This window comes from Sciurus vulgaris (assembly GCF_902686455.1).
Source record: "Sciurus vulgaris genome assembly, chromosome: 15".
In the NCBI taxonomy this organism is placed as follows: Eukaryota; Metazoa; Chordata; class Mammalia; order Rodentia; family Sciuridae; genus Sciurus; species Sciurus vulgaris.
The window spans coordinates 23,661,310-23,687,576 of NC_136476.1; the positions used below are offsets into that span (position 1 = coordinate 23,661,310).

The 26,267-nt window shown below is 38.5% G+C and overlaps 1 protein-coding gene across 1 annotated transcript in view; it reads left to right on the forward strand.

Moving 5' to 3' along the window:
• SLC1A1 (solute carrier family 1 member 1) overlaps positions 1-26,267 on the forward strand; it is a 74,920-nt gene that overhangs the window by 23,764 nt on the left and 24,889 nt on the right. The window contains exon 2 of the mRNA XM_079113074.1: positions 13,176-13,316. Within this exon, the coding sequence (XP_078969200.1) occupies positions 13,176-13,316 (141 nt within the window). The remainder of the gene's footprint in view (positions 1-13,175; positions 13,317-26,267) is intronic.

A 26,267-nucleotide genomic window follows, 5' to 3' on the forward strand; every position in this document is an offset into this window, starting at 1 on the left:
CCAAGTCCTGCCTTATTTTTAACCATTAGTGTTTGGAATGTCATAAGTATTTGGTCTCAAACATAATATTGAGATGAGAAGGGAGCACTTCATTCACAAAGGGTTTCACTGTTGAGATTAGGCACGAATCCCTCCACCTTGAAGAAAGCTGTGGTCACCGTCTCCTATAGTGGAAAGTATCATGGAGGCTGAGGATGGGGGTCATGGCATTGTGTTCCAGAAAAACCCAGTCCCAATGTGTGAGAACCAGCTATGAGATGCCATGAGAACAAAGAAAGAGGTCCACAGACCCAGGATTGCAAAGAATTTAATTTGCTGGGAACATCCTGATATAAGCGTGATCTTGGGAAGCAGAAAGACCAATGGATCCTTCCAGTCTAGGTCAGAGGAAAGGGGCATATAAAAGTGGTCCGGACAAAAGTGACTTATCCAAGCCAAATGTACTTGGTTTATATCGATCTAGTATCAGGCACATTCCTGGTACTAACAGCTCCAGGGTCTGGTCATAAATTTCCACATACCTCTGTAAAGGTTTGCTTACTTATAGCCTACTGGGAAACTATGCAAGGAAAGCCTACCAGACTTAGAAGCAATATTGGCAGTTATGATTCAAGATGATTCAGGTCAAGCTGATTCCTTACAGTTTATCTCATTTTTAACCCATGATGGGAAGGAAACATTATTTATGCTTCAGAATTGCTCTTTAAAAAAAAATATGAGCCAGGGATGTTGGTACATGCCTATAATTCCAGCAATTTGGGAGGCTGAAGCAGGAGGATTGCAAGTTCAAGTTCAGCCTGGGCAACTTAGTAAAACCCTGTCTCAAAATAAAAAATAAAAAAGGCTGGGGATATAGAGTACCTCTGGGTTCAATAATCAATACTGGAAAAAAATTTTTTTTGAAGCACAATAGCCCCCACCTTCCAAAGAGAGTATTTACAGCACATTCTTCTTGTTAAAATGAGTTTGCCAGATTGAGGTGGCAAAATGACGGACTGAAGTCTATTTTCCCTCTTTCAGGATCTCAACTCTGATGTCATTACTATACACCTTGTAGAAGCCTCAAACTCCACACTGAGGTACAACAGGGAAGGGGAACCACAGTTGAAGTAATAGAGAGAAAGAGTGAGCAAAGATGGCCCCTAGTTCAGGACTTTTACAAAGGGTGCCGATAACCCAACTTGTTGGCATTTTGCATTCTCACTGTCCCATTGCTCGAAGTCTGCAACAGGATCTTTCAGCTCTGTCAAGGTGGACGTTGCCATTAGTGGTAAGGATGTCCCATGCCCCTGTGAAGCTTATTTACATCTTTGCTACTCCAAGCATGATCCCGTAAATCTGAAACATTTGATGAGTTCCCCATGTGCATATCAAAGTTGGAGCAGCATAGATCAGTATCCTCCCTGTTCCTGCCCACTTCACATGGTTACTGAATCTGTCTGTCTAAATCAGATTTCTCTTTCTTTTTTCATGAATTCAGCTTAGTATACTCTTGATGCCATCCTAGTTCTGCCTGCACGTCTTTTCATTATTGGATGAAGAAAATTTCTGTCAATTGGCATTTCCCTGGAATGTAAACAATTCCACAGAAATCCCCACTCTGCCTCCTGCCTTAGGCTAAGTTGCATCTGTGATTGGCCCTAATTAACCGTGAGCTCCTTTAGGGAGGGGTCTTATATCATTCATTTTTATATCATTACTCCCAACTCTGGAGTAATGATAGGTGCTAAATTTACCTAACGCCGATCCCTGGGCATGGCAAATATTTTCAGAATTTAATTAGGTTGTTGAATCACAAAGAGAATTATTTTAGAAGATACCAAAAATTTTTTAAATGCCTTTTCTTCTACTGCTATCAAGATCTTGAGACTTGTATTTTAGTGATATCAAGTGGAATGGAAAAGAACTAAGATCACATTTGTGCACTTCATGAGTCCTTCATATATCCTAACTTTAACTCTGAAACTTCCAAAATGTATAAAATAAAAGTAACTATTTATCTATCAAAATAAATTCAGTAAACTAAGGAAATAACTGTAAATTTAGTCTCACTGAAAATATTTTACTTTAATTTCTCCTGATTCTATTGCTTTCCAAATTTGTGACCATGATTCACCTGTCAAAACCACACTTTTGAGGATTTTATGAGAAAATCTATAAGGAATGACTAGTTTTTAACAATAGCTAATATTTATTAGCTGCTCTTACTTTGTGAGCCAGGAGCCTTTCATTCTAAGAACTTTACATGTAGTCTCACCTTTAAATTCCTAATGACTCTATGAGGTTGTATTGTATTATGATTATTGTGTAGACGAGTAAACAGGCACATGCAGCAGGATAAGTATTTTATCTACAGTCACACAGCTAATTATGTGTGAGGCCTGGATTTGAACACAGTCTGTCCCCAGAGCCTTCCTCTTGAGTACTTGGTGCTAAATTAGTTTCTCCCCTCCAAATATCTCATGTGATTTAACATACTTATTTCGCTATGTAGATTAAGGCCCCCCTTGAATATGAATTACTCTCATCTATGTTATTCCATTGACTAATGTCTTTCAAGAATTTGTTGGTCTATAAATGATTATTGGCTTATTGATTCCATGAGTTTACGTGGAAATACTCGGAAAACTGGCAATTGTTTTAATATAGCAAGTCCTTAATATAGCAAGATCTTTTCTATATATTGTGGGGCTCTAATTTTTAATCTTTACTGAGTCCATTACCCATCTTAAAATGGACACATTGGAAAGGATAAGAAAAGATCATTGGTAATGGTGTATGTAACATCTCCTAATACGGTTTGGCTAATCTGGATGGATTTTCTGCCATCTCACATGCATTAAAAATACAGCACTTCTCTCCAAATTAACACAGAACCAAATCCAAACTCAAAAGAAACAAAGGAAAATCTTCAGGTGCCAGAAATGAAAAGGGAACTCATATTAGCTTTCTGTTACTGAAAACAAAGTACCTCCTTACAAGGAGGAAAGGTTTAGTTAGTTAACTGTTGTGAAGGTTTCTGTCCATGATTACTTGGCCTTTTTACTTTGGGTCTGTGGTGAGGCTTATATCACAGTGGGAGTATATGACAAGAAACTGCTCAGGAAAACAAAGAAAAAGCAAGGAGCTAGGGTCCCAATATCGCTTCAAGGACGTGCCGCCAATGATTTTCCTTCGATATACTAGACCCCAACCTTCTATAAATGTTCCATGACCTCCCAGCAGCACCACAGGCCCAGTACCGTGCCTTCAACACATGGGCCTTGAGGGACATTTTCAGATTCAAACTGTAGCAGAATTCAAAGCCCTAACTATAAACCATCTGATGCTAAGGTTGAGACTCAATCATAGGCCTTCACTATGGGAGACTGGAGTTTTAATATTCATATGGGAAAAAGAGATGATCTTGACCTAGATGAATGAAGGAGCCCCAATCAGTTCTCTGCATAAAGCCTGGAACCTCAAAATTTTACCCTGTCCTTAGAATACAGAGCACAAAAATTCTACCCAGTCCTTGAGGAGAGAAAGCTTGCCATCTGCCCATGGCAAAAAGTAAAGAGGAAAGGAGCGTGTACGAATAAATTAAACCTCAGACTTGTGCTTTCCTGGGTGTATGAGCTCAATTCATACCATCATGTAATCCTGACTTCCTAAGCTAAAAAATCTAGTGTGAAAACTGCTCTGCAGGCCTCAAAACTCCTGAGTCCCCAAGAGAAGCAAGCAGCTGATACACACATTTTCACAACTACAGGAAAAAGCTATCCCTCACCAAAAGCCTACAGTAATAAAACCACAAACAATGAAGGAAAGAACAGAAACTGCAGAGTATGTGTCTCCAAAACTGGACATGATAAAACAATCTCTAAGAATACATACTAAAAATGTGTCAAATGCTTCAAGAAAAACAGATGGAACAGAAACTGGAAAATAGAAAAAATGATTTTGACATAGTATAAGGAGATACTATAATATCTAAAATGAAACTTAGAGACAACAGGATTAAAACTTCAGTGGAAGAATTAAATATCCTTTAAATAAAACAAAGCAAGGATTAGCAAAGTGGCAGATAGGCTTGAGGAAACCAGTCAGATGCATCACAGAGGGATAAAAAGAAGGAATATAAAAAGCCCCCTAGATTCACAGGTATTTGGATATTGAAAAACACATTTTTAAAGAATTTATAATTCAGGGGCTGGGGTTGTGGCTTAGTGGTAGAGCGTTTGCCTAGCACATGTGAGGCCCTGGGTTTGATCCTCAGCACCACATTAAATAAATAAATAAATAATATAAAGGTATTGTGTCCATATACATAAAAATATTTTAAAAACAATTTATAATTCAAAAAAGAAGTGACAGTAGAAATTATAAGACATTTAGAACTAATCAGCAATAAAAATACTGTATAATAATTCATGGAATACCATCACAGAATTTAGAAGGAAACAGATAGTATGAAATGGGTGGAAAAGTTGGTGAGCTAAAAAATCAATTCATAAAAGTTAGAAAAAGAACAGGTAAACCTAAAAAATCAGAAGGAAATAAATTGCTAGATAAGGGTGGAATTTAACAACAGAAAACGAAAAACAAAATAGGAGTGTGGTATGGAACACTGAAATAGCACTTAGAATAAATGAACTAGATCTTCTTGTATTAATATAAATAAATCTCAAACACATAATGAAAACATCCCAAAACTAAAAGGCTGAGAAAGAAAACAGACTGATACCCTGTAAGTCATATTCTCCAACACAAACAGCATAATACATTTTAAGAGAAAGACTCAAATATGTAGTACACAGAGAGAGAGAAAGAGAGAGAGAGAAAATAGACTCAAAATAGTGATGTCCCTGAGGAAAGAAAGAGAACAGAATTGAGAATTGAGAATCCTCAACCATAAGGACTGACTTACAACAAAGAAAATCTGTAGGAAATTTGGTAAAATGCTAATGATTTGTTCATTCTGGATAGTGAGTGTATGCATGTTTGTGCTTTTTTTATTTTTCCTTGAACTATTTTAAGATAGCACCTTTTCAAATAATCAACAATCCAAATTCTATCCTACATGTATGGAATTCTAACAAACTTACTGTTAAGCAATAAAGTTAATGCCAATGTTGCCTAAGGGTTTTACTTATGTCATTAGGTTATGGAAAAATAGATACGATAGGCAGAATTTTAAGATGCTCACCTTTGGTATGCCTGCTCCATATAATCTCCTTACTGTAAATGACACTATGATTAGATTTCACTTCTGTAATTATTTACGTTATCTGGCAAAGGGTGAGATATTACCTGGATTTATCAGGTAATTAGGATCCCTAATCAGCTGGTTTTGCATTAATCACAAAGGAGAATATTCTGGGTAGAGCTGACTTCATCCAGTGAAATACCTTTAAAAGAGAGAGTGAGCCAATTCTGAAAATATACTCCTGCTGACTAGGAAGAGACATAGACCATGTTGTGAGAAATCTGTGTGATAAGGAATGGTGGAAAGACCTAGGATCCCAGGGCACTCCAAACTGTTAGGAAACAAATCAAGGATCTCAGTCCTACAGCCACAAGGATGTGAATCCTGGAAACAATTACAGGAGCTTGGAAGAGAAACCCAAGCTCCAGAAAGGAATTTAGCCTTGTGATGTACAGAGCAGATGACCCCATGAAGCTTTGTGCTGTGTCCCAACTCTTGATTCTTGGAAACTGATAATAAATATGTGTTGTTTTAAGCTGCTGAATCTTTTGTTTGTTACATAGCAATAGAAATTATTCCCATCAATGCTCTGTGTACACTGCAAATTGTGGCATGCTCCACAAAACCACAATGCTGGTTTTGTTATGCCACTGATGATTCATCTTTTATCTGAACCTCTGATCAACAAACCAGACTATCAAAGGTACTGCATTTGCCAGCCTGTTATGTCTAGTCTTGGAATACAATTTTGATTGAGCTCTTTACACCAGACTCATTTTAGACAAACGATCCGCAGAAACTGTTTCTAAGTTACATATTAAAAATTACAGCATCCATCCAACACTACCATCTGCTGAGGTCCACCAGGGGTACCCAATGGAGGGTAGAGTTTTAAAACCTTTTTGTTGAATGTTATTGGGGCTCACCACCCTGAAGGAGAAGTGGTGAACCTTCTGGAAAGAAGCAGAAATTTGAATTTCTATTTGTGCTTCAGAACATGAAAGAAATGAAACTCCTCCTGGAGTAATCAGGAACATACCAGGAGGCTTTCTTTTGGGATCATCTGCAAAGAATCAGTGAATATGGGCATCGCCTTACCCAACTTCCCTTATGCATCTTACTGTTTGTTGATTCCCCTCCTGTAATCTCCTAGCTTTTAGCAAAGTCTCAGTTAAGCCTTTTAGTCTGGCATTTGCTGTGCTAGAGTGCTAAGAGAATGGACACTTCGAACATTAGGCCACAGTGTGGGGATGCCAGTGCTAATTAGTTAGAGTTCCCAAAGGGAACAAAACACCAAGCTGTTAAGTCCTGCCTCTCCTTCCCATGAGAAGATACTCCCTCCATGGACAATCAGGGAGAACTGGAGTTTGGTTTTTATGAAAAATGCAAGCTAGATTTTCTCATAGTTTGAGAGTATTGTGATTTAAGATGATAAGAAGAAGGAAAATTGGCTTGTAGGCTTACACAGGGAAACCAGAACCTTGTTAAAGTGCTTCCTAACCTTAAAAGTGTACTCAGGTCATTTAAACACTGGCCGTGCATACTTCCTAGGCCATGACCTGAGCTGGCTGATGTGTGGCCTCATCCGCCCTTACCGCTCCAGTTACCTTTATGATGATGTCACCCATATTAACACACTCACACCTCTTTCAGTGTTCTATACCCACATATCCATGTGTTCCCTCATTTTCCCATCTAAAAGTTAATGCGTCACCTTTCTCCAGAATTACCCAAATTCTCCACTGGGGTAGGTACTACCATGCACCCTGTTGCCCAAGCTAGAATTGGCAGGAATCCCAGGGCCTCCCTTTCTTCCTCAGCTGTGCCACCCTCTACCCGCACCCAACACATTCATCACCAAGTACTTGCACTTCTCCCTCCTAAGTCGTACCAGTTCTCTGCTCTCTGAAACCTCTCACTGGGATCATGGCAGTAACTTCCCAACTATTCTTCCTGCTTCTAGGATTCACTCTACTCTCTTAATTCAGAAGTCCTTCAGATTGAATGGATAAATCTGTCAGTGGCTTCCTCCTGCCTTCAGAATCAGCTTCAAATCCTTAGCATAATGTGTGGGACCCTTCCCAGTCTGCCCTTTCTTCAGCAGCTTCTGGTCCCCCTACTGATCACTGGCCATACTGCCTGACTTGAAGCTCTTCACATGCATCAGGATTTCTAAACTCTGTGCCTTTGCAATAGAGTATTCTGTTTTTCTGAAATGTCTTTCTTTTGGGCCTTGTTATCAATCCTCCTTTCCCTGATAAATTCTCTCTACTCTCTTGAAGAAACTGTTTCTCTTCATCCTAACACTTTTGCCGTTGTCTTTTGTTTGTTTGTTTGTTTTATTTTGGTACTAGGGTTCGAATCCAGGGGTGCTTAACCACTGGGGAGTCACATTCCCAGCCCTTTTTATTTTTTATTTGTAGACAGGGTTTTGCTAAATTGCTTAGGGTCTCACTAAGTTGCTGAGGTTGACTTTGAAATTGTGATCCTCCTGCCTCAGCCTCCCTAACCACTAGGATTACTGGCATGTGCCATCATACCAGGCTACCATTGTCTTAAAACAGTTGTCTTCCTCTCAAAGGTGATTCCTTGAGGAGAGGGGCTGGACATTGAGTCCTTGCAGTCATGCAGTGTGCTATGGTGCCTGTTTGTATTTTGCTCAGTGAGTGTTTGATGTGTGCATATTTAGTGAGTGGATGAGCTTTTCATCGCTGTGACCAATAAGAACAACATAGAGGAGGAAAAATTTATTTGGGGTTCACCATTTCAGAGGTTCGGTCCACAGACAGCCAACTCAATAGCTCTGGGCCCAAGGTGAGGCAGAACATCAGGGGGAAGGGCACAGTGGAGAAAAACAGTCAGGACATGGCAACCAAGAAGCAGGAAACAAGTGCCACTCACCAGGGACAAAATGTAAACCTCAAACAAACACCTACAGTGATCTGCTTCTTCTAGCCATACCTTACCTGCCTGCAGTTACCCAGTTAATCCATATCAGTGGATTAATCCACTGAGTGAGTTAAGGTTCTCATAACTCAATCATTTCACCTCTGAACATCCTTGGATTGTCTCACACAGGAGCTTTAGGGGAACACCTCATGTCTAAATCATAGCAGTGGAAAAATAAACCTATGTATGAGGGATCAGATGAAAATGTAGTTGAATATAATAATTGGTAGTCTATACCATCAGTCAAAACCAGCTCTCAGTTTTTAAATGTATATTGGCTATTACATCACCATAGAGTCATTTCGCTTATGGTCTGTGGACCTAGTCCCTTTCAAAGTTCTCAGTCATTTGTAAAAATGCTTTGAGTGTTATCAGATGATAAAATTGAGTTGGACAATGAAACAAATGTTGTGCATGTATTTTATTTATTTACATCAAGTAGGCTGAAAGAATAACTTGGTATTTAACATCTTCCTAAAAATATACCATAAATAATGAAAGTGAATGACTTGATGCCTTCCCTTATTTTCTCTAATTTTATTTGGATTGACAGAGGTTTGGGGTGGGGAGAAGGGGATGAGGAGAGCGTGCAAAGAAGAGAACCCAATTCTTACCTCCCTCCTAAACTGCATAATATCACAAACTCTGATATTTGACATATTGGACAGTGGAATATTGTGGATAATCAGAAATCTGGATCATTGAATTGTCAAAACCCTCCAGTATGGTCCTTTAGCTTTTTGAAGCACTCAGTATGGTAATTTGCAGAACAAAGTATAACCTTTGATTCCAGGAGTTACTTCACGATTGGCTGTGCTGGGAGGAGAAGCAGTCACTCCTTTCTTGACAATGCTGGTTTAGCTCAGTAATGTGCCAAAGAGAACCTGTTTTTTTCTATGGTCCCAAACCATTATCACACATGAGATCCTCATCCAGATCAACTTTCTTCTTGAGTCAGACTGCATTAATTGTAGGTGGTAGACACCAGGAGAGATGACTCAATGGAAGCATTCGTGGCTATTGACAAAACAGTGCAAACCACATTTCCTGTTGATAGTGGACAGAGTCATCCATGAAGGAAAACATTTATTATTGCAAGAACAACAAGAGTGTACCCTTTTTTTAACTCATCCTCTTCAAATCCTCCAGCACTCAGTATAGTACTTGGTACATAATTCAATATTAATAAATGTTAATTTGTTATTGCTTTTTCTTAAATTCAGATACTACAAAGAATTTGTTCAAGGTGCCTCTTCCCTTAAGTGTGAACATGTATGATAATATGAATGCTTTGCATCACATTTGATGCTTGTCCTCTTTGGTTGTTAGGAAAAGTCAGCAACATTCAGAGAATTTTCTAGCATTGAGTGTCTAATGGTTGAGTGTCAATCAGCGAATCTATTCAAACTTGTAATATTCAACACTTAGAAGTGGTAAAAATGTTTAACAGGAGGAAATGTCTATGATATTATGTTAAATGAAAAATGCTTTTTAAGCCCCCAATTTACATATTGTACCCTGCATGACTCTAGAAAACATGCTAAGTCAAAGAAGTCAGACAACCACATATTGTATGAGTCCATGTGTATGAAATGCCAGAGCAGGAATCTGTGGAGACAGAGAGTAAAACAGTGGTTTCCAGGGACCTCAGGAGAGAGAATGTGATGGGGAGTGACTCCTGACAGGTTTGGGTTTATTTTGGGGGTGATGGAAGTGTTCTAGAATTAGATAATGGTAATGGTTCTACAACATTGTGATTACACATAAAACTACTGAATTGTACATTTTAAAGAACAAATTTTATGTTTTGTGAATTTTATCTTAATAAAAAAATACCAAAAACTGTGATGCTAATAACCATTAAAAATGATGAGATGATATGATAATTCATTTGAGGTGTTTAGTGCAGCTCCTAACATATTGTATGTGCTCATTCGTGCTAACCATTTTACTATGGTTAACTGCAATAGAATATGTAAAATAAAAACAATTTTACTTTGCGTGTATTTGAGTGAGTTGGTAGTTTGGGGTGAATTTTACACTTTTTTTTTGTATTTCCAGTAGTGATGTATTAATATTACTAGTACATTAAATACTTTTTTTTAAGAATTTGAAAACAAGTATTTTTTTTTTTGAGACTACTGTGAATGGGGTAGTTTTCTTTCTTTCTCTTTCAGTGGATTCATTACTGATGTATAGGAATGCGTTTGATTTATGGATATTGATTTTATATCCTGCTACTTTGCTGAATTCATTTATTAGTTCTGAAGTGTTTTGGTGGAATTTTTGGGGTCTCCTAAGTATAGAATCATGTCATCAGCAAATAGAGTTTGAGTTCTTCTTTACCTATTTGAATATCTTTAATTTATTTCTTCTAATTGCTCTGGCAAGTTTCAAGGGCAATGTTGAATAAAAGTGGTGAAAGAGGACATCCCTGTCTTGTTCCAGTTTTTAGATAGAATGCTTTCAATTTTCCTCTGTTTAAAATTATGTTGACCTTGGGTTTAGCATATGTGGCTTTTATGATGTTGAGGTATGTTCCTATTATCCCTAGTTTTTCTAGTGTTTTGAACATAAAGGGGTTCTGTATTTTGTCAAATGCTTTTTCTGTATCTATTGAGATGATCATAGGATTCTTGTTTTTAGGTCTATTGGTATGATAAGTTACATTTATTGATTTCCATATGTTGAACCAACCCTGCATCCAAGGGATGAACCCCATTTGATCGTGGTGCACTATTTTTTTAATATGTTTTTGTATGTGATTTGCCAGAATTTTATTGAGAATCTTTACATCTATGTTCATCAGGGATATTGGTCTGAAGTTTTCTTTCCTTGATGCGTCTTTGTCTGGTTTTGGTATCAGGGAAATATTAGCCTCATAGAATGAGTTTCCTTTTCTATTTCATGGAATACTTTGAGGACCATTGGTGTTAATTCTTTGAAGGTCATGCAGAACTTGGCTGAGAATATATCTGGTCCTGGGCTTTTCTTAATTGGTAGCCTTTTGATGGTGTTTTCCATTTCATTACTTGAAATTGTTCTGTTTAAATCATATATGACCTCCTGATTCAGTTTAGGTAGGTCATATGTCTCTAAAAATTTGTTGATGTCTAATATTGTCTATTTTATTGGAGTATAAATTTTCAAAAGTTTCTAATTATCTTCTGTTTTTCAGTTATGTCCATTGTGATATTTCCTTTTTCATTACATGTTTTAGTAATTTGAGTTTTCTCTCTTTTTCTCTTTGTTAGTGTGGCTAGAGGTTTATCAGTGTTAAAAACCTATATCTCACTGAAGTCTGAGAAAATAGCAAGTGCATTTTTTCCTAAGCACCCTGCATTCATTCGGGTGGAGACAAGTAGAGGCACAGTTCATCCTCGTGAATACAAACCCTAAGGTTGGGCACGGGGTTCTGTTGCTTTTGTGACTGGTTTTTGAACACAAAAACATCTTTATTTTTACATATTGAAGTTTCGTTGACATTCAAGTCAAAAATTTATTTGAAGCAATATAAATAGTAGGAGGGAGAATGTTTTTTCAAAAAACCCTGAGCATTATGGATTGTCTTTGTGGCATTAGTATATGTATATAGAACAGCTGAACACATACAATTAATAAGGCAGGAAAGAAGCATACCTTGCCTTTTTAATTTACTTAAAATATTTTGAATCATCTTAACCACTCCTGAGCTTCTAATAGTAGGTTTTAATATATGAACTAAGTTAGATCAGTTAGTAGAGTTGTTCTTTGTCTTAGCTACAATTTGGAAAATATTTATGACCAGAAATGCATTCTGTAATATATGCACAAATAAAGAGATCAAGAACATGGTATAATATGTAGGAAAATAAAACTAAGGATAAGTTTAAAACATAAAGTGCACCAAGTGTGGTCTGTATATTTGGTTTACTAGTGGGCAAAGGAGGGATACCTGAAATTAAATGGAAGTTCTAATATTGATTATAATTCTCATTTCTTTTCATTTTCCTGTAGTATCAAATTTTAACCAAATAATAACTTGAGTTTCTGAGTTTGCATATCCAGTGATCCTTCTTGACTCTTCCTGCCATTAAGTCATTTTACTTCCAATTTGCATGTCACTCATCGGAACTGAGTGAAAGAAAAAAGATATGAATCATCCCAATGCAATTATTTCGAGGTTTTAAAAAAAAGGGTGTGTGTGTCTGTGTGTATTGTGGGGAGAGGAGGCACAGGGATTTAGACATTATTAGAATAATTTGAAACAGGATGAAGAGGAAATATTAAAATTTTGTGAGTTTAGTTATCAAAGTCATCATTAAATTGTTTCCTTCACTCTTAATACAAACCTCTTATTAAGGCAAGATTTCAGAGAATACATAATATTTCTCAATAGTGAATGTACCCCTGTAGTCAATGTATGTACAAGAACTCAAGATCACAAACTTCATAAAATAGCTCTTGTTCAGATAAACTGGAGCATGTTAGAAATAACGGAACAGAACGCACAGCATTGAGAATATAGTTGTTCAATAGTATAGTAAATGTCAAATCAATATTATTTTGCTATTGAAATTATAAAAGCTGCATAAACAGAGAAGAACATCACAAAATTCATCATTAAAAGTACTTATAACAAAACTATGAGAAAATACAAGTGGCTATGCAAACTATGAAGTAGGTAAAATGTCTCTGTTGATAAATAGAATCAGGTGGTTTATAAAAGCAAAATCGTTGTATTGGGTTTACTAAGGTGATGGATTACTTTCTTTTCCACAATATTCCTTGATGTTTTTTCATTACAATACATAAAATTTATGGGAAAGAAATGAAAACCAAAGCTTTTATGTGATAATTTGTTTTTACAGTTTAACCAAATAATGTTTATGTTCCACTCACTCCCTTTTAAAATGTGGGAGTTTTTTAAGTCTAAATTTTATAGACTCATAAGTGGTGTCTTCTTGCCATTGAAGTCTGCAGTTTGGGGGTATTTTCCCATTAAAATGTAGACAGGAGGACTCAGCAATGTTCCCCTTTTTTTCCTTATTTTTCTTAGGCATTGCCATAGGAGTCTTAGTTCGAGAATACAGCAAGCTCTCGAATCTGGAGAAATTCTACTTTGCTTTTCCTGGAGAAATTCTAATGAGGATGCTGAAGCTCGTCATTTTGCCATTAATCATATCCAGCATGATTACAGGTACCTTGATGTTCTCTATGATTCTTTAAGGAGTCCAGCAGAAGCTATGTTGTTCTTTTCTAATAATGGAAAAATTGGAATACATTAGATGTATCACACAAAACACACACTCACACACACTCCTCACTTGGAAAGTGTATATTTGCTTGGGTGGAAACATTTCCTTATTTTCAAAGTGTTTTTTTTTTTTTTTTAATTGTAGTGCTGTTCCTCTAGCACTCTCAAATCTTCATTTGTTCAACCAATGATGTTTTGTGATGGAGATGCTATTTTAAATATATTGTAAATAAAACTCTATCTAGGGCACAGAAGCAGGGAAAAGCCATATTTGGTCCCTGAAATGTCAGCTAGTGTCCTCAGGAAAAATGTGGTTGTCAATTTTGATCATGTTTTCTGTAGTTCGCTCATTTGTTTCCCAGCTGCAGCTGAGTTGCCCACTAATTTCTCAGCAGCTGCCTTTAGGATCCCTCTGTTCCCTTCTCCTCACCCACCTCCACACCTCCTCAGAACTCAGAATTTGCTGCATACCTGTCCTGCAAATTTGCTAAGGGGCCAGCAGCCAGATGCTGTGGAAAAGGCCTAAGTATGGGTTTGCACCATATTTTAAAAGGCCAGTATTTTTAAACTTGTGACACAGTTGAATCTGAAAATGACTATTCTCTTACAGATCATTATATTGTAGGATTCCTTCAAAGAGAAAGCTCCCAGAGAGTACCTGGTTGACAAAAATGCCATTTATCTGGGAATGATATGCTGCTGTGTGCATTCCATCACTGCTTATACTTATTTCAATTCTGGCAATTGAGAAAACGTGGCCTGACATTAGTCACTAATGTTGTCAGCTTGAAAAATCAAGGTTTATGTAACCATGCAATTAGGAGACTTGGCATGTCCTCTTCTAGAACACTTTTCTCCACTGCCACTGAAAAGATCTGATCTTTGTCAAGTCCTAGACATTGGCCAGGAGGAAGGGAGGAATCTGCTGCATTCGGTAACTGCATTGTTTGAAAAGCTGCCACATTTGCCCAATGGACTTCCCAAGAGTGAAACTCCAGTCAAACTAGAGTCCTCTGGGAGCTTTGTTCGTAAATGGTCTTGGTGTTCTCAGTTTATTAGAAACCTAAAGAGAACATTTAGTTATCTTTACTTATGTATTTAATTAGGTTTCTGAAATGCCTAAGTTCTTTCAAGCCTCACAGCCTCAGGAACAAATCAGCACATTAGTTGTTTGTCCCATATAATGTTTATTTGTTTAACTTTATATTATTATAAGCATTTAAAATTTTGAAAGAATTTTGTATAAATATCCAAATTGCTGAATTTCTCTGGAAAAAAATTAAGATCTGGATACACTGTTCATACACATCAACAGCAATCTGCAGCCAAGGACAATGGTTCCATTTAATTGTAGTAAATACATTCGAGGATGCCACAGTCCCCACCATTCCATATTGCCTAACACCATGTCCACTTTTTTTCTTTTTCTGCCTTGTTACTGTAGGCACTGCAGTTATAACCCATTAGAATTCTCTGCATATCAATGACTCTTAATCTTTTTTTTATTCCTTTGAGAGCAAAATGAAAGTTTTGGATTTTCTCCTAAGGAAAATATTCATAATTGTACACATATAAGGTATTTTTCATACATTAGCACAAGGTTCATAAACCACTTGATGAGTGACAGTATTTAACTTTTGTGTCTATGGGGAAAGTAAAGAAGGTTAATCCAAATTAAACAGCAAACCCAAAACTCATACAGTAATCCAGGTTCTAGAAGAAAAGGTAAAAATACGTTTATGAATATTACTAGATCTATAATGTTGGTTGTTTTAAAGTATGGACTGTTGGGAGTGACCTCGTTAGATATGTATTACAAGCTGGATATTTTATGTATAAATCAGCCTTGCAAATAATCTAGGGAAATAATTTATAATTCTCAGTATTCTAGCAATTTAGCTCAGCTGTTTTCAAAGCCCTAGCACAAATCCCAGTAGGTTTATACCTTTCCTTTACCAGATCCCCAGCACCTAGTCAGGAGCTAAAGAGAAGGAAAAATCACTACTCATTCTTTTGATGTGGAACAATAAAATGTTCAGAGATTCTAGGAACATAAGCAAAAGCAGAATAGGGAAAATAGTACCATTTTCATGTTTAAAATTGTCAGATTAAAGGGGTAAAATTGAGTCCATTCATCAGTTCCCATCAATATTGGAACAAATTTTCTGGAAGGTGATTTAGAACATGTTCTGATCTTTCCACCTAGTAATTCTACTTCTCAGGATTTATCATAAAGAAATATCCAGAGATATATTCAAAGATTTAGGTAGAAGAATTTTCATGATAGCATTTAAAAAAATAATGGCAATAAATTATATGCAATCTAAATATGTGGTATCCCATAAGTTAGGATACTGTGCAACTATTAAAAACGTCACTTGGATCCATATTTAGTGACATGTGAAAATGTTCCTAATACAGCATGCAAAGGAAGGATGAAACAAATTACACAACAGGATGTTGTATACAATCCAGGCTTTAGTAAAATATATATACATTTTTTGGAATGTTGGATTAAAACCAATAGGTTAACAATGGTTCAATCTGGATAGTAAGAAAACATGATTCATTGTACTTTCTTTACATGTTCAAGGTGGACATGTATTATTTTTGCTTGTCTTGTTTTGCATTTTCCCCTTTCTTTTATTTAACAAAGTAGCAGAAAGTGGGGTGAATTCTTCTCTGTGCTCCTCAGACTTTGCCTCTGGTAGTTTCTCTACCCCCTTCTCCCAGCTCTGCTTCCTGTCCTGCCAGCCCGGTGCCACTTTGAGCCTGGTATGTAGGTCATTCACCCAGCCCTGCAGCAGTGTTCCACCTCCCTGCCCAGGTGATGGCTATCGAGAATTCACAGGAAGGGCAGTTTTCACGTTGCAAAAGCCTTGGTAAATCCAGCAGGTCACTAGCCTAACTGATACATTTATTAAATCAAAGGAGGATGCATGTGGAAGCTGTGCAGAGTTGAATGAGTCCCTCAGAAATACATCAATTAGAGACATAAATACAGTTAACACTGAGAGCCAAGACTAATAACCTGCGCTCCTGCATATTCCTTGCCAAATTAACAGGTAAAAAAAAAAAAAAAAAAACAACCTGCCATGAAATTCTCTGGTGACATCAAAAATGCTTCTTACTATTGTGAGTTGAGCTGCTGTTAAGAATGAAATTATGGCACTTTCCAGTAAATGGATGGAGTTGGAGAATATCATGCTAAGTGAAATAAGCCAAACCCAAAAAACCAAGGCCTAATGTTTTCTCTGATATGCAGATGCTAATTCACAATAAGGGGACCAGGGCAGCACTAGGGAAGAGTAGAGTTACTTTAGATTGGATAGAGGGGAGTGAAGGTAGAGCAAGGGGCTATAGGGGTAGGGAAGAGAGCAGAGTGAAACAGACATTATTACCTCATGTACATGTATGACTGCATGACCGATGTGATCCTACAATATGTATAATCAAAAAAAAATGAGAAATTACACTCCATTTATATGATGTATCAAAATGTATAAATGCATTCTACTGTCATGTACAACTAATTAGAACAAATTTTTAAAAATAAAGAAAAAATGCTTATTTATGGCTTTGTTTTAAAATAGGAAGTATCCCTCTTTATGTTAGAATGAGGTTAAGAAACCATCTTAATCAGGTAAATTTGAATATAGGCTGATAGTAGATGATATCAAAAGATTGTCCATCATTTCGTTAGAGGTGATAATGGCATGTGCCCAAACACTGTGGCTCTGTAAAATCCTGGCCCAGATCTTAGTAGCCAGTGAGTCTCAATTCAAGTCATATATTCTTTAATACCCTAATTCTGATGACTGGAGCCGCCTATGAGCAGCACAGGAACAAAAGAGCCCCTCCAATTCCACTCCAAGTATGCCTCCTGCTCCTAGCCATACTCAGTGTAAGAAGCAAGAGCTCTTCCATTCACACCTCTTGGCCACTGCCTGGGTGGAAAGTGCTCCACTGCGCACCACTGCGCCCCCTGGTGTCTGCTGTGGCTATCACACCTCTCCGTTCCTGATCAGTTCCCCCTTTGTTCCTTCATCCTGAAAAAGAAGCAATAGCTTAATTCTCCATAGTATGGGTAAGAGCAAACTGTTACATAGATCAGAGTGTTACTAAAGGCTTTGGGGTAACCAAAAGCAGATGAAACAGCAATGGCGGCATCCAGGGATCTTCCAAGCTCCTAGAGTTCCTTAACAGGGCTGCCCCTCTGTTTAGTTGCCAGCCTGCCTCTAGGAAGCTGGGACAGATTATGTCTTCAGACAAGCTCTGCTGCACCTCAGGCCCCAGCACCCAACACTAGGTTCTAAGAAGGAAAAGTTTCACTACCGCACAGGCATTCCTGGCCTGACCCAAATGCAACTTTTTTCCTATGAGGCTTACCACTGTGGAAAAGCTACTTCAGAGAAAACCTCCCTTGCAGACCCACAGGGTAGGTCTTGCCTTGTGGGCCCCATCAAGGGATGTAGGTAGAATCGGCACACTAGTACCTGCTGAATTATTACCTCCCCACCCAGCCCATAGAACTTGGAGTCTGACCAGGTCAGCATGAGCCAAGTCCATGCTGGTTCCTGTGCACATTTCCTCCTCCAGAGAAGAGAAGCTCATTCCTAACCATTCTTATGATGTCTCAGCTCTGGATTTCCTGCAAATACCTACTCAGACTCAAGAAGCAGCTCCAGTTTGCAGCTTAGTGTATTCCAAGTTCATATCAAGCCAAGAAAACTCCCTCCTGTCCCCCAAATCCCCTCCCAGGCCCCTGTGTGTGGATCCTAGGATGGATTCTACTTCCTGGGCAAATCATGTCACCAATACTAGACATCAGAAGAAAACATTCACCCTCCATGTAACAAGGACTTTACAGTTCCCAAAGGACATTGCTTGGGTGATTGAATTTACATTCATGGGGAGTTTCTCCAAAGATAAGTTAAGGGCTGGGGTTGTAGCTCACACATATGAGGTGATCCTCAGCACCACATAAAAATAAATAATTTTTTTAAAAAAGTGTTGTGTTAATCTATAACAAAAAAAAAAAGATAAAGTTAATGCCTGACCCTCAGAATATTAAAAAAAATTGCTCCAGAATTTTAAATGATAGTTACGCCAGATTCTACTTCAGTTTCTCAAAGTTTTTAAGTCTTGACCTCAACCATAACAGCAAAAGTTTTCCACTACTTTCTAACCAAAGAAAAAAATGTTGAAAGCTTAGACCTAAAGAGTGTTTATTCAGTAACAGATGTAGAATACATATGTGAGTTAGTTACCTTTCAAACAGAAGTCAGTAAAGTTTCTCCATAAGGAGACAAATAGTAAATGTTTTAGGCTTTTTGGGCCAGTCAGTTTCTGTCCAGCTACCTAACTCTGGTTATCACAGAAAAGCAGCCACCGACAGTAGGTAAATGATGTAGAGTGACTGTGTTCCAGTACAACATTCATTTACCAAAACATGAGGCCCCTGCTGCAGATGAAAGACAAGACTGGATCCTGATTCTCAGAAACCAAAATAATTGAGGTTGAATCCATGTGGCAAAATAAACCTCAACACTAAACAATGAGCATAAATGCCCTGGAGAGATGTGGAGTTAGAAAGAGAATGGAGAAGAATAAAATGCAGTGGGTCAGAGATTCCAAAGACCCTTATTTTGAAATTCAGGCTTGCATCATTTGGGCTGGGAAAGGCATTGGTTAAGGCTATGTATTCATTTACTCCTAGGCAGCTGTGTACCTGGAAATGATCCCACATCCGCCAGTGGAAAGAACCATGCCATGTGCCTCCCTGAGACAGGGTTCAGTTTTATTCAAAAAAAATTTATTAATCCCAACTGCATGAAAACTAAGAGAAAACCACCCATAAGAGGGTGAGAGTCTGTCAATCATCTGATCATGGGCCAGGGTCTTTGGATAGCCAGGTACAGGAATCTCCATGTTGACAAGAAGATACCAGACTTGCAGATGCACATATCACTTGGCTGTATAACTTGCTGCTAATTATAAGCCACTGCTCATAAACATAGGCATCTAGGAGCTTTAATGCCAACTTCATCTATGGGGGAAAATACTCTTTCTTGAAGCTGTGATGGTTTGTTATACAGTTCAGTTTTAATGAAAGTTGCCACTTCAAGGTGGTTTATAAAACTCCACTCTGGGGAAGGCAAGGTTGTGGCCTAAGACTGCAACATCTAAAAGCACCATTTCCCCCCACCCTTATCCCCAGCCTTTTTTGGGAACCAGGAAAATAAGGTAACTTAAGTAGCTTTTCTCACTTGAATTAAACCTTTCCCTAAGATCATCAAGAAATGTGTATTGAGTAAGAACACAGCTATTGAATCCAAGAGACTTACATTAATTTGGTTTCTATAATGCTTTTACCCCCAAAGAGAAAAGGAACACAAAGTGTAAAAGAAGTAAAGTTTCCTTAATGAATGTACTGTTTACCGAGTAATAATATGAAAAGTGGCAGGAGATAAACATGCCCTGCTTCAGTCTCTCCTTGAGATTGTGAAACCCAAGAATCAACCATGAATGAGTTTTCTTTATGCCTAAACTGATACTTGATTGGTTTGCAGCCCTCTTTGACCACAAGATAACCCAATTGTGTTTCTTTAAAAAGGAGAGAAAACTGCAGGAATTTTAATAATTCACCAGTGTATTGAATGCATGGACCTGGGAGACTTAATTCACTTATTCCATCTTCAGCGATCCAGGCTCTATGCTAGGCATGCAAGACATCAAGTTAAGTCCTATTCTTGCAAGAAAGAGAAACTACATGTGTTAAGTGCTACGTGTTAAGTGCTTTGTGGGAATGAGGGCAGTGGAAGGAACTTAGAGGTGGGGTTTTGAAGGAAGGATAGGAATCAAGAGAATGGAGGAATATTCCAAACATAAGAAAATGCTGAATGGCTAGCATCTTGGGAATGCAGTGAGATTATCTGAAGTGTTACAAACGTGGGGAGAAGGAATGGGATGGAAGAGTGGGCATGTGGCTTCAGTGACTTTGTGTGGACTTGAGCCTATAGGGCAGAGGAAAGTAAGTCATAGCAGTGACTGCCTCTTGTGTCATTTTCTACAAAGAGACACCCCAAATAAGCTTCAGGTGGAGAAGTGTCCATCACAGAAGGACAGGAAAGTCTTGTGGTTAAGAGCACAAATCTAGAAGCCACACTGCCTGGGTTTGAATCCTGATTCTGCCATTTACAACCTGGAAACCATGGATGAGTTACTTAATGTGTGCTCAACTAATACTAGTACTGTGTATTAATGCATCTAGAGTACTATATAATCTTTTTGATAATGGTAGATTCCATCATTTATTTTTTAAATTTCTTTATTCTAATTAGTTGTACATGACAGTAAAATGCTTTTATGCATTTGGATAGATCATACATAAATAGAGTATAATTTCTCATTTTTCTGACTGTACATATTGTAGGATCACATCAGTCATGCATTCATACATGTGCATGAGGTAATAATGTCTGTTTCACTCTACTATCCTTCCTCCATACCCCTTCCCCTCCCATTACTCCCCTCTACCTAATCTAAAGTAACTCTATTCTTCCCTAGTCCCCTGCCCTTATGGTAAATTAGCATCCATATATCAGAGAAAATATTTGGCCTTTGGTTTTGGGGGGTTTGGCTTATTTTACTTAGCACGATATTCTCTAACTCCATCCATTTACCAGCAAATGCCATAATTTCATTCTTCTTTAAAGCTGAGTAGTATTTCATCATGTGTATATACATATATATATCCATTTTCTTTATCCATTCATCTGTTGAAGGGGGTTTTGTCCACTGTCAGAAGTTTCTAGAAAATCACTCAGTTGGCATCAGGAGCTACAAGTTACAATATTACGATTTAGCTACACACATGTGAGAGCACCAAATGCCTTGATTCAGGAAATGAAAACAAAAGACTTGATCTTCTCACAGCTTGTAAAGTTCACCAGCATACAAGAAGCTTCTAACTAGAAGCCTTAGCTATCAATTTTATAGGATAAGGAAAAGCAAAACATCAAATAATGATGATAATAATATTAATTAGATTGTGACAGAAAAGCAGAAACCTCCCATTTCTCCCTAAGCTACCTGCTGATGTCAAAGCATTCATGAACTTTAGAATAGCTGAATTCCTTGGATCCTCTGGGTGTGTTTAATGTTTCTATTGAATAATAAGCCTCCTAAAAATGTTTTGGGGCCTTCTGAACAATTGGTCCCAAATATAAATACCACCACACTTCATGGTATTAAAAAATGTTAAAACAGCCTACGGTCTGCCAAAGAACCAAGAGACCAGCCACTGCTTCTTGACACATGTTTTGAACATCAAATGTGAACAGTGACTGTAAAAGTGACCTTTGCTTGATTCTGCCTGAGGATTGGCTTATTTTGTTCACTTCACAAAATAGTCTAGGGTGATGATATCAGCTATTTTAAGGGAGTTCTTTATATTAATGTCTCTAAGAAGTAGAGATGTCATAGGTGACGTGTGCACAAAACTATGTTTTTGCATACTTCCCTCTGCCTTTTCTCTTGCCTTTTAACCTCCCAGGGGTATTAATCCGGGCTGTTGAGATTTCCCTGTGCCCTGGACTAACAATGAGAGATCATATCCAGCTTTGTTTTCCCCAGGGAATAAAAAAAAAAAAAAAAAATTTCATAGTTCAAAAATCATGAACTTGTTTGTTGACTCCTCATAGCAACCCTGTGAAGTAGTGGAGTAGGTGGGGTCTTATCTTCGTCTTTAGAGATAAGGAAACAAGAGGTTGGAGAGAGATTAAGCCACTTTTCTAAGATCACACAGATCATAAGGGCAACACCTGGTCCTGATGAATTCCACGCTGGAACATTCTGCTGCCCAGGGGCCAGAGCCTGGGAGATTAATCTGAGATAGGCAACCATATATATGAAACCACGTTATTCATTCAATCAACATGTCTGTTGAGCTTCTCTGTTATGCTGGGCACCAGATATATGTTGGTGGACAAGGAGATATCTAGGTGTCCTGCCTTCATGGAGTTTTCAGTCTAGTGAGAAGCACAGATGTTAAATAATGTGCTCAGTGATGAAAAATTGTGAAACATGATACGCACAGGACTCCAAGTAAGAAAATCAGGGCCTTGTGCTCAGAGAAGTACTCTGAGTAAAGGTCTTAAAAGCAAAATAAAGAGTGAGGCAGAGGAAAGAGCCTGTGCAGAGTCCTGGAGGTGGGAAGGAGCATGGTCTGCTCTAGAAGAAGGCTGGGGAGGCGATGAGGTGGGCAGTTGGCACAGATTGGGACTGGAAAGGCAGGTAGGTACTTCATTTGCTGGGTGAGAATTTTCTATTTTATCTTCAGCGCCATTGGAGGGTTACACCAGAGTATAAAATAACTTGATTTATGTATTCAGAAGATCTCTTTGATGACTATATAGTGAAAGAATGAGTGAGGGAGGGATGAGTTCATGTTTGTTGGATGCCTTCCATTGCTTAGTGACGTGGCTCATATTGATCATTCATGCTGTAATATCAGAGACTACTCACCTAGCACTAGTTTAGGCAATGTCCCAGGTATGCTGTAGACACTAATTCTAATCCTCAGGACAGCTGTGCAAGCAGAGGTTGTTCACCTTGCTCCTCACCATCATCCTTAAGGAGGTTAGACATTTAAAACCTCCATTGTGTCAATGGAGAAACTGAGTCTGAGAGGAGAAGGCTGGGATTTGAGTCCAGTCCATTCCACCAAAGCCCATGCATGTTTCTTTCTATGCAGTGGATTCTGCTGGTGACAGGTAGGAGTCATCCACATAGCAGGTCCTTACTCCTATGCGACTCTGAGTTTCTTGAATGTTGTGTCCATTCAGAATTGTGAAGCACCATCAAATGACAGATGAAAAAAACTTCCCAGGGACAAAGTTAATTTTGACACCTTAACTGCAAGGTGGAGAGGGAATGTCATGAAAACTTTGTTCTCCTGTGGGTGGCAGCTTCATCAGAAGGTTTTCTGACAAGTCTTTTGCTCTTGGATGTTTATTTTTAAAACCCGCTATTGTTTAGCCCAGGCACTGCTTCCTTTGCAGTGTTTTTATAAAAAGTTCAGATGATTACTGCTTTGGCCAAGAGCCAACATCCCAACTCGTCAGAGCCTCCTCCTGAGGTAAAGAAAGCAAATGCTTTTTCCTAAAATAAAGCACTTCCTGGTACCCCTGACTTCCAAAGACAACCATGGATCTTATCCCTGTTTGTAGGCCATAGCCCAACTCAGAACTATCCCTGATTCTAAAGGATGAGCCTTATTGGTAACTGGAATCCTGTGCATCTTTTTCTGCCTAATTCAGGTGCTACTGGCTCTATCAAGTATTTCCTGGTCACCTCCTTCTGGTGATACCTCAAGCTTTTCAGAAAGCCCACAGTACTGTTCTGTACACCAGGGCTTCACAAAGTGTCTAGTTCTTAAACTGCATGAGAAAATCCAGTTTTTAAAATTTCTAATCTTTCACAAATCGGCAACCTTTATAAACTATAATAAAAACAATCTACCAGAAAAACAATACAAAAAAGACATATAAAACACTACCCTTATGTTTTATTACTCCATCCAAAAGATATCACTATAAGTGCTTTTCAACACTTATGTTAATGTCTGCGCGGATCCTCTTGCACCTGCTTCGTGATGAATGTACACACAGTCCACTATCATTTGTCATTTCCGGTGGAACAGCCATTAGCTCCCAGGAGGAAAGAGTTCCCAGAGTGAACTGTAAAGAGAGGAGGTCCCCTAGATTTTACCAGGCACCAGGCCTGAGAGCAGGAAACCCAGGTGAATGTTGAGAGTAAAATCCAGGATAAGCATGGTCACGTTTTTCCCATGTGGGCATGCTGTCCTACCTACCCCCACTAAGGGATGGAGAGGCACCACCTTCATGGTCTAATGCCTGGATTATGGTGCCATGTGCAAGGCAAATATTCACTAAGCTTGACCACTAGTTTCCAATGTGGCAGTATCACCCGAATGGCGGCAAAAGCTGATCTGAGGTGAGGGGCAGGGGCGGGGGAAAGGAGGAATTTTACTCTGTGTAAAAAGCGCATGTAGTCATTTAGTACATAAACACATAATTTTTGGTACTAAAATTTCATGGAGGTGGTAATTAAGGGGAAAATGTCTAAAAGGTTTTGTGGGAGGGGGATGAACCATAATAAAGAAAAACAAGTTGATAAACACAGAGATGCTAAACATGTTCTCACCCAGAGGACTTTGGCAAGTATTTTCCTTGGCTAACCTGAGAACCCAACTGAACCACTATGTACAAGTGACTTCTAAAGAGGCTACCTGCTGAGCTCTATATTTCTGACACACAAATAGACTTTTGAAATGGACTCAGTTGATAAAAGGAGGGTAACCTATAAAAAGTATAGCTCTCTCCATCACGTGGGAAGCTTGACATGAAAACATTCATAAAGTACTCTATTGAATGTTCAGGAAACTCAAAGAAGAATAAGTCTCAGGTCTTGGAGCAATATGGCACCATGTGCCTGGAGATTGTGGCTTATCCTCTTCCTCTCCCTGCCCCTGTGCTGTCAAGGTCAGGAGGCTTCACTGAATTTCATAATGAAGTTAAACTTGAGCTGTTCATTCAACATTGTTGAGCACCCACTAAATGCTGAACACTCTGTAAGGTCTAGAGAGTGTGCTGTCCAATGTGACAAGTGTTAGCCATAAGTGGCTATTTAAGTTGACATTATTTTAAATTAAAATTTAAATGCAATTCCTCAGGCACAGTAGCCACTTTTCAAGTGCTCACTAGCCCTTATGTAGTATGTGGCTACTTCAATGGATGGCACAAATACAGAGCATCTCCAGATCCTGGGAAGTTTCACTGGATAGCAGTAGTCTAGAGTTTTGCAGCACATGGATGAAGCCTCTGTGGCATAGTGGTTAAGAATATGGTCTTTGGGGTCAAACCAGGATTGGGATCCCAGCTTCACCACTGACCTCCCCAGCTTTATATCCATGGTGATACTTAGCCTTTCTGAGCCACAACTTTTTCCTCTGTAAAGAGGATAATAATGCCTGTCTCTGAGGATTATAATGTGAATTAAAGGAGATGACTGAGTAATGTGCAGTCAGTATAGTGGCTAGTGCCATCATTATCATCATTTTTGTTATAATTATCATTATCATAATCATCATCATCATCATCATTGTTGGCAGGTGGGGTGTTTAGACCATCCAGACAGATATTCATTGTTATTAAGTTCTGTAATGCTCTATTATATAGGGTTTCAAAGGTTAAGCTGTTTTCCTTGTATATGTCCCTTCCCTCTACAGTGCTCACCACCCTTTATCCCCAACTATGCATTTTAAATCATCCAAGGGCCTGGATTTGGGGTGCTGCTCTGGCCCCCAATCAACATTGATGACTGGAGAAGTAGAGGTATAACTGTAAGAGTGTAGAGAAGTACAGTTATTGATTTGAGTAAATTTCTGCTGTATCTAGGAATACAGGAGGCATGAGATAGATGAGAGAAATGGGAAGTCAAGCCCTTGCTGACAGACCTATAAGATAGTTGCTGTGCTCCTGCTGAGAGGAGCTGGTTGACTGCTCAAGGAGGTATTTGCTTAGATATTTCCACCAAGAAGCTCGTTATTATGAAGGTTTTTATTGCCAGCTGGGTCCTGAAGTACAATCGGAAGCACCAGCTCATGGCCAAATCATTAAGACAAATTAAGACATATTAACATATGCTGGAAACAATTACCCACATAGATTTAATTTGTTTCACTGCTGGAAGAAAGTCCTGAGAGGGCACCAAACACATCCCGGAGAACAGTTCCATAACTACCCTGTGAATCTGTCACATATTAGCCCTTTAGGGCTTGGAAGCTGCTTGAGTTGGACATCTACCAAA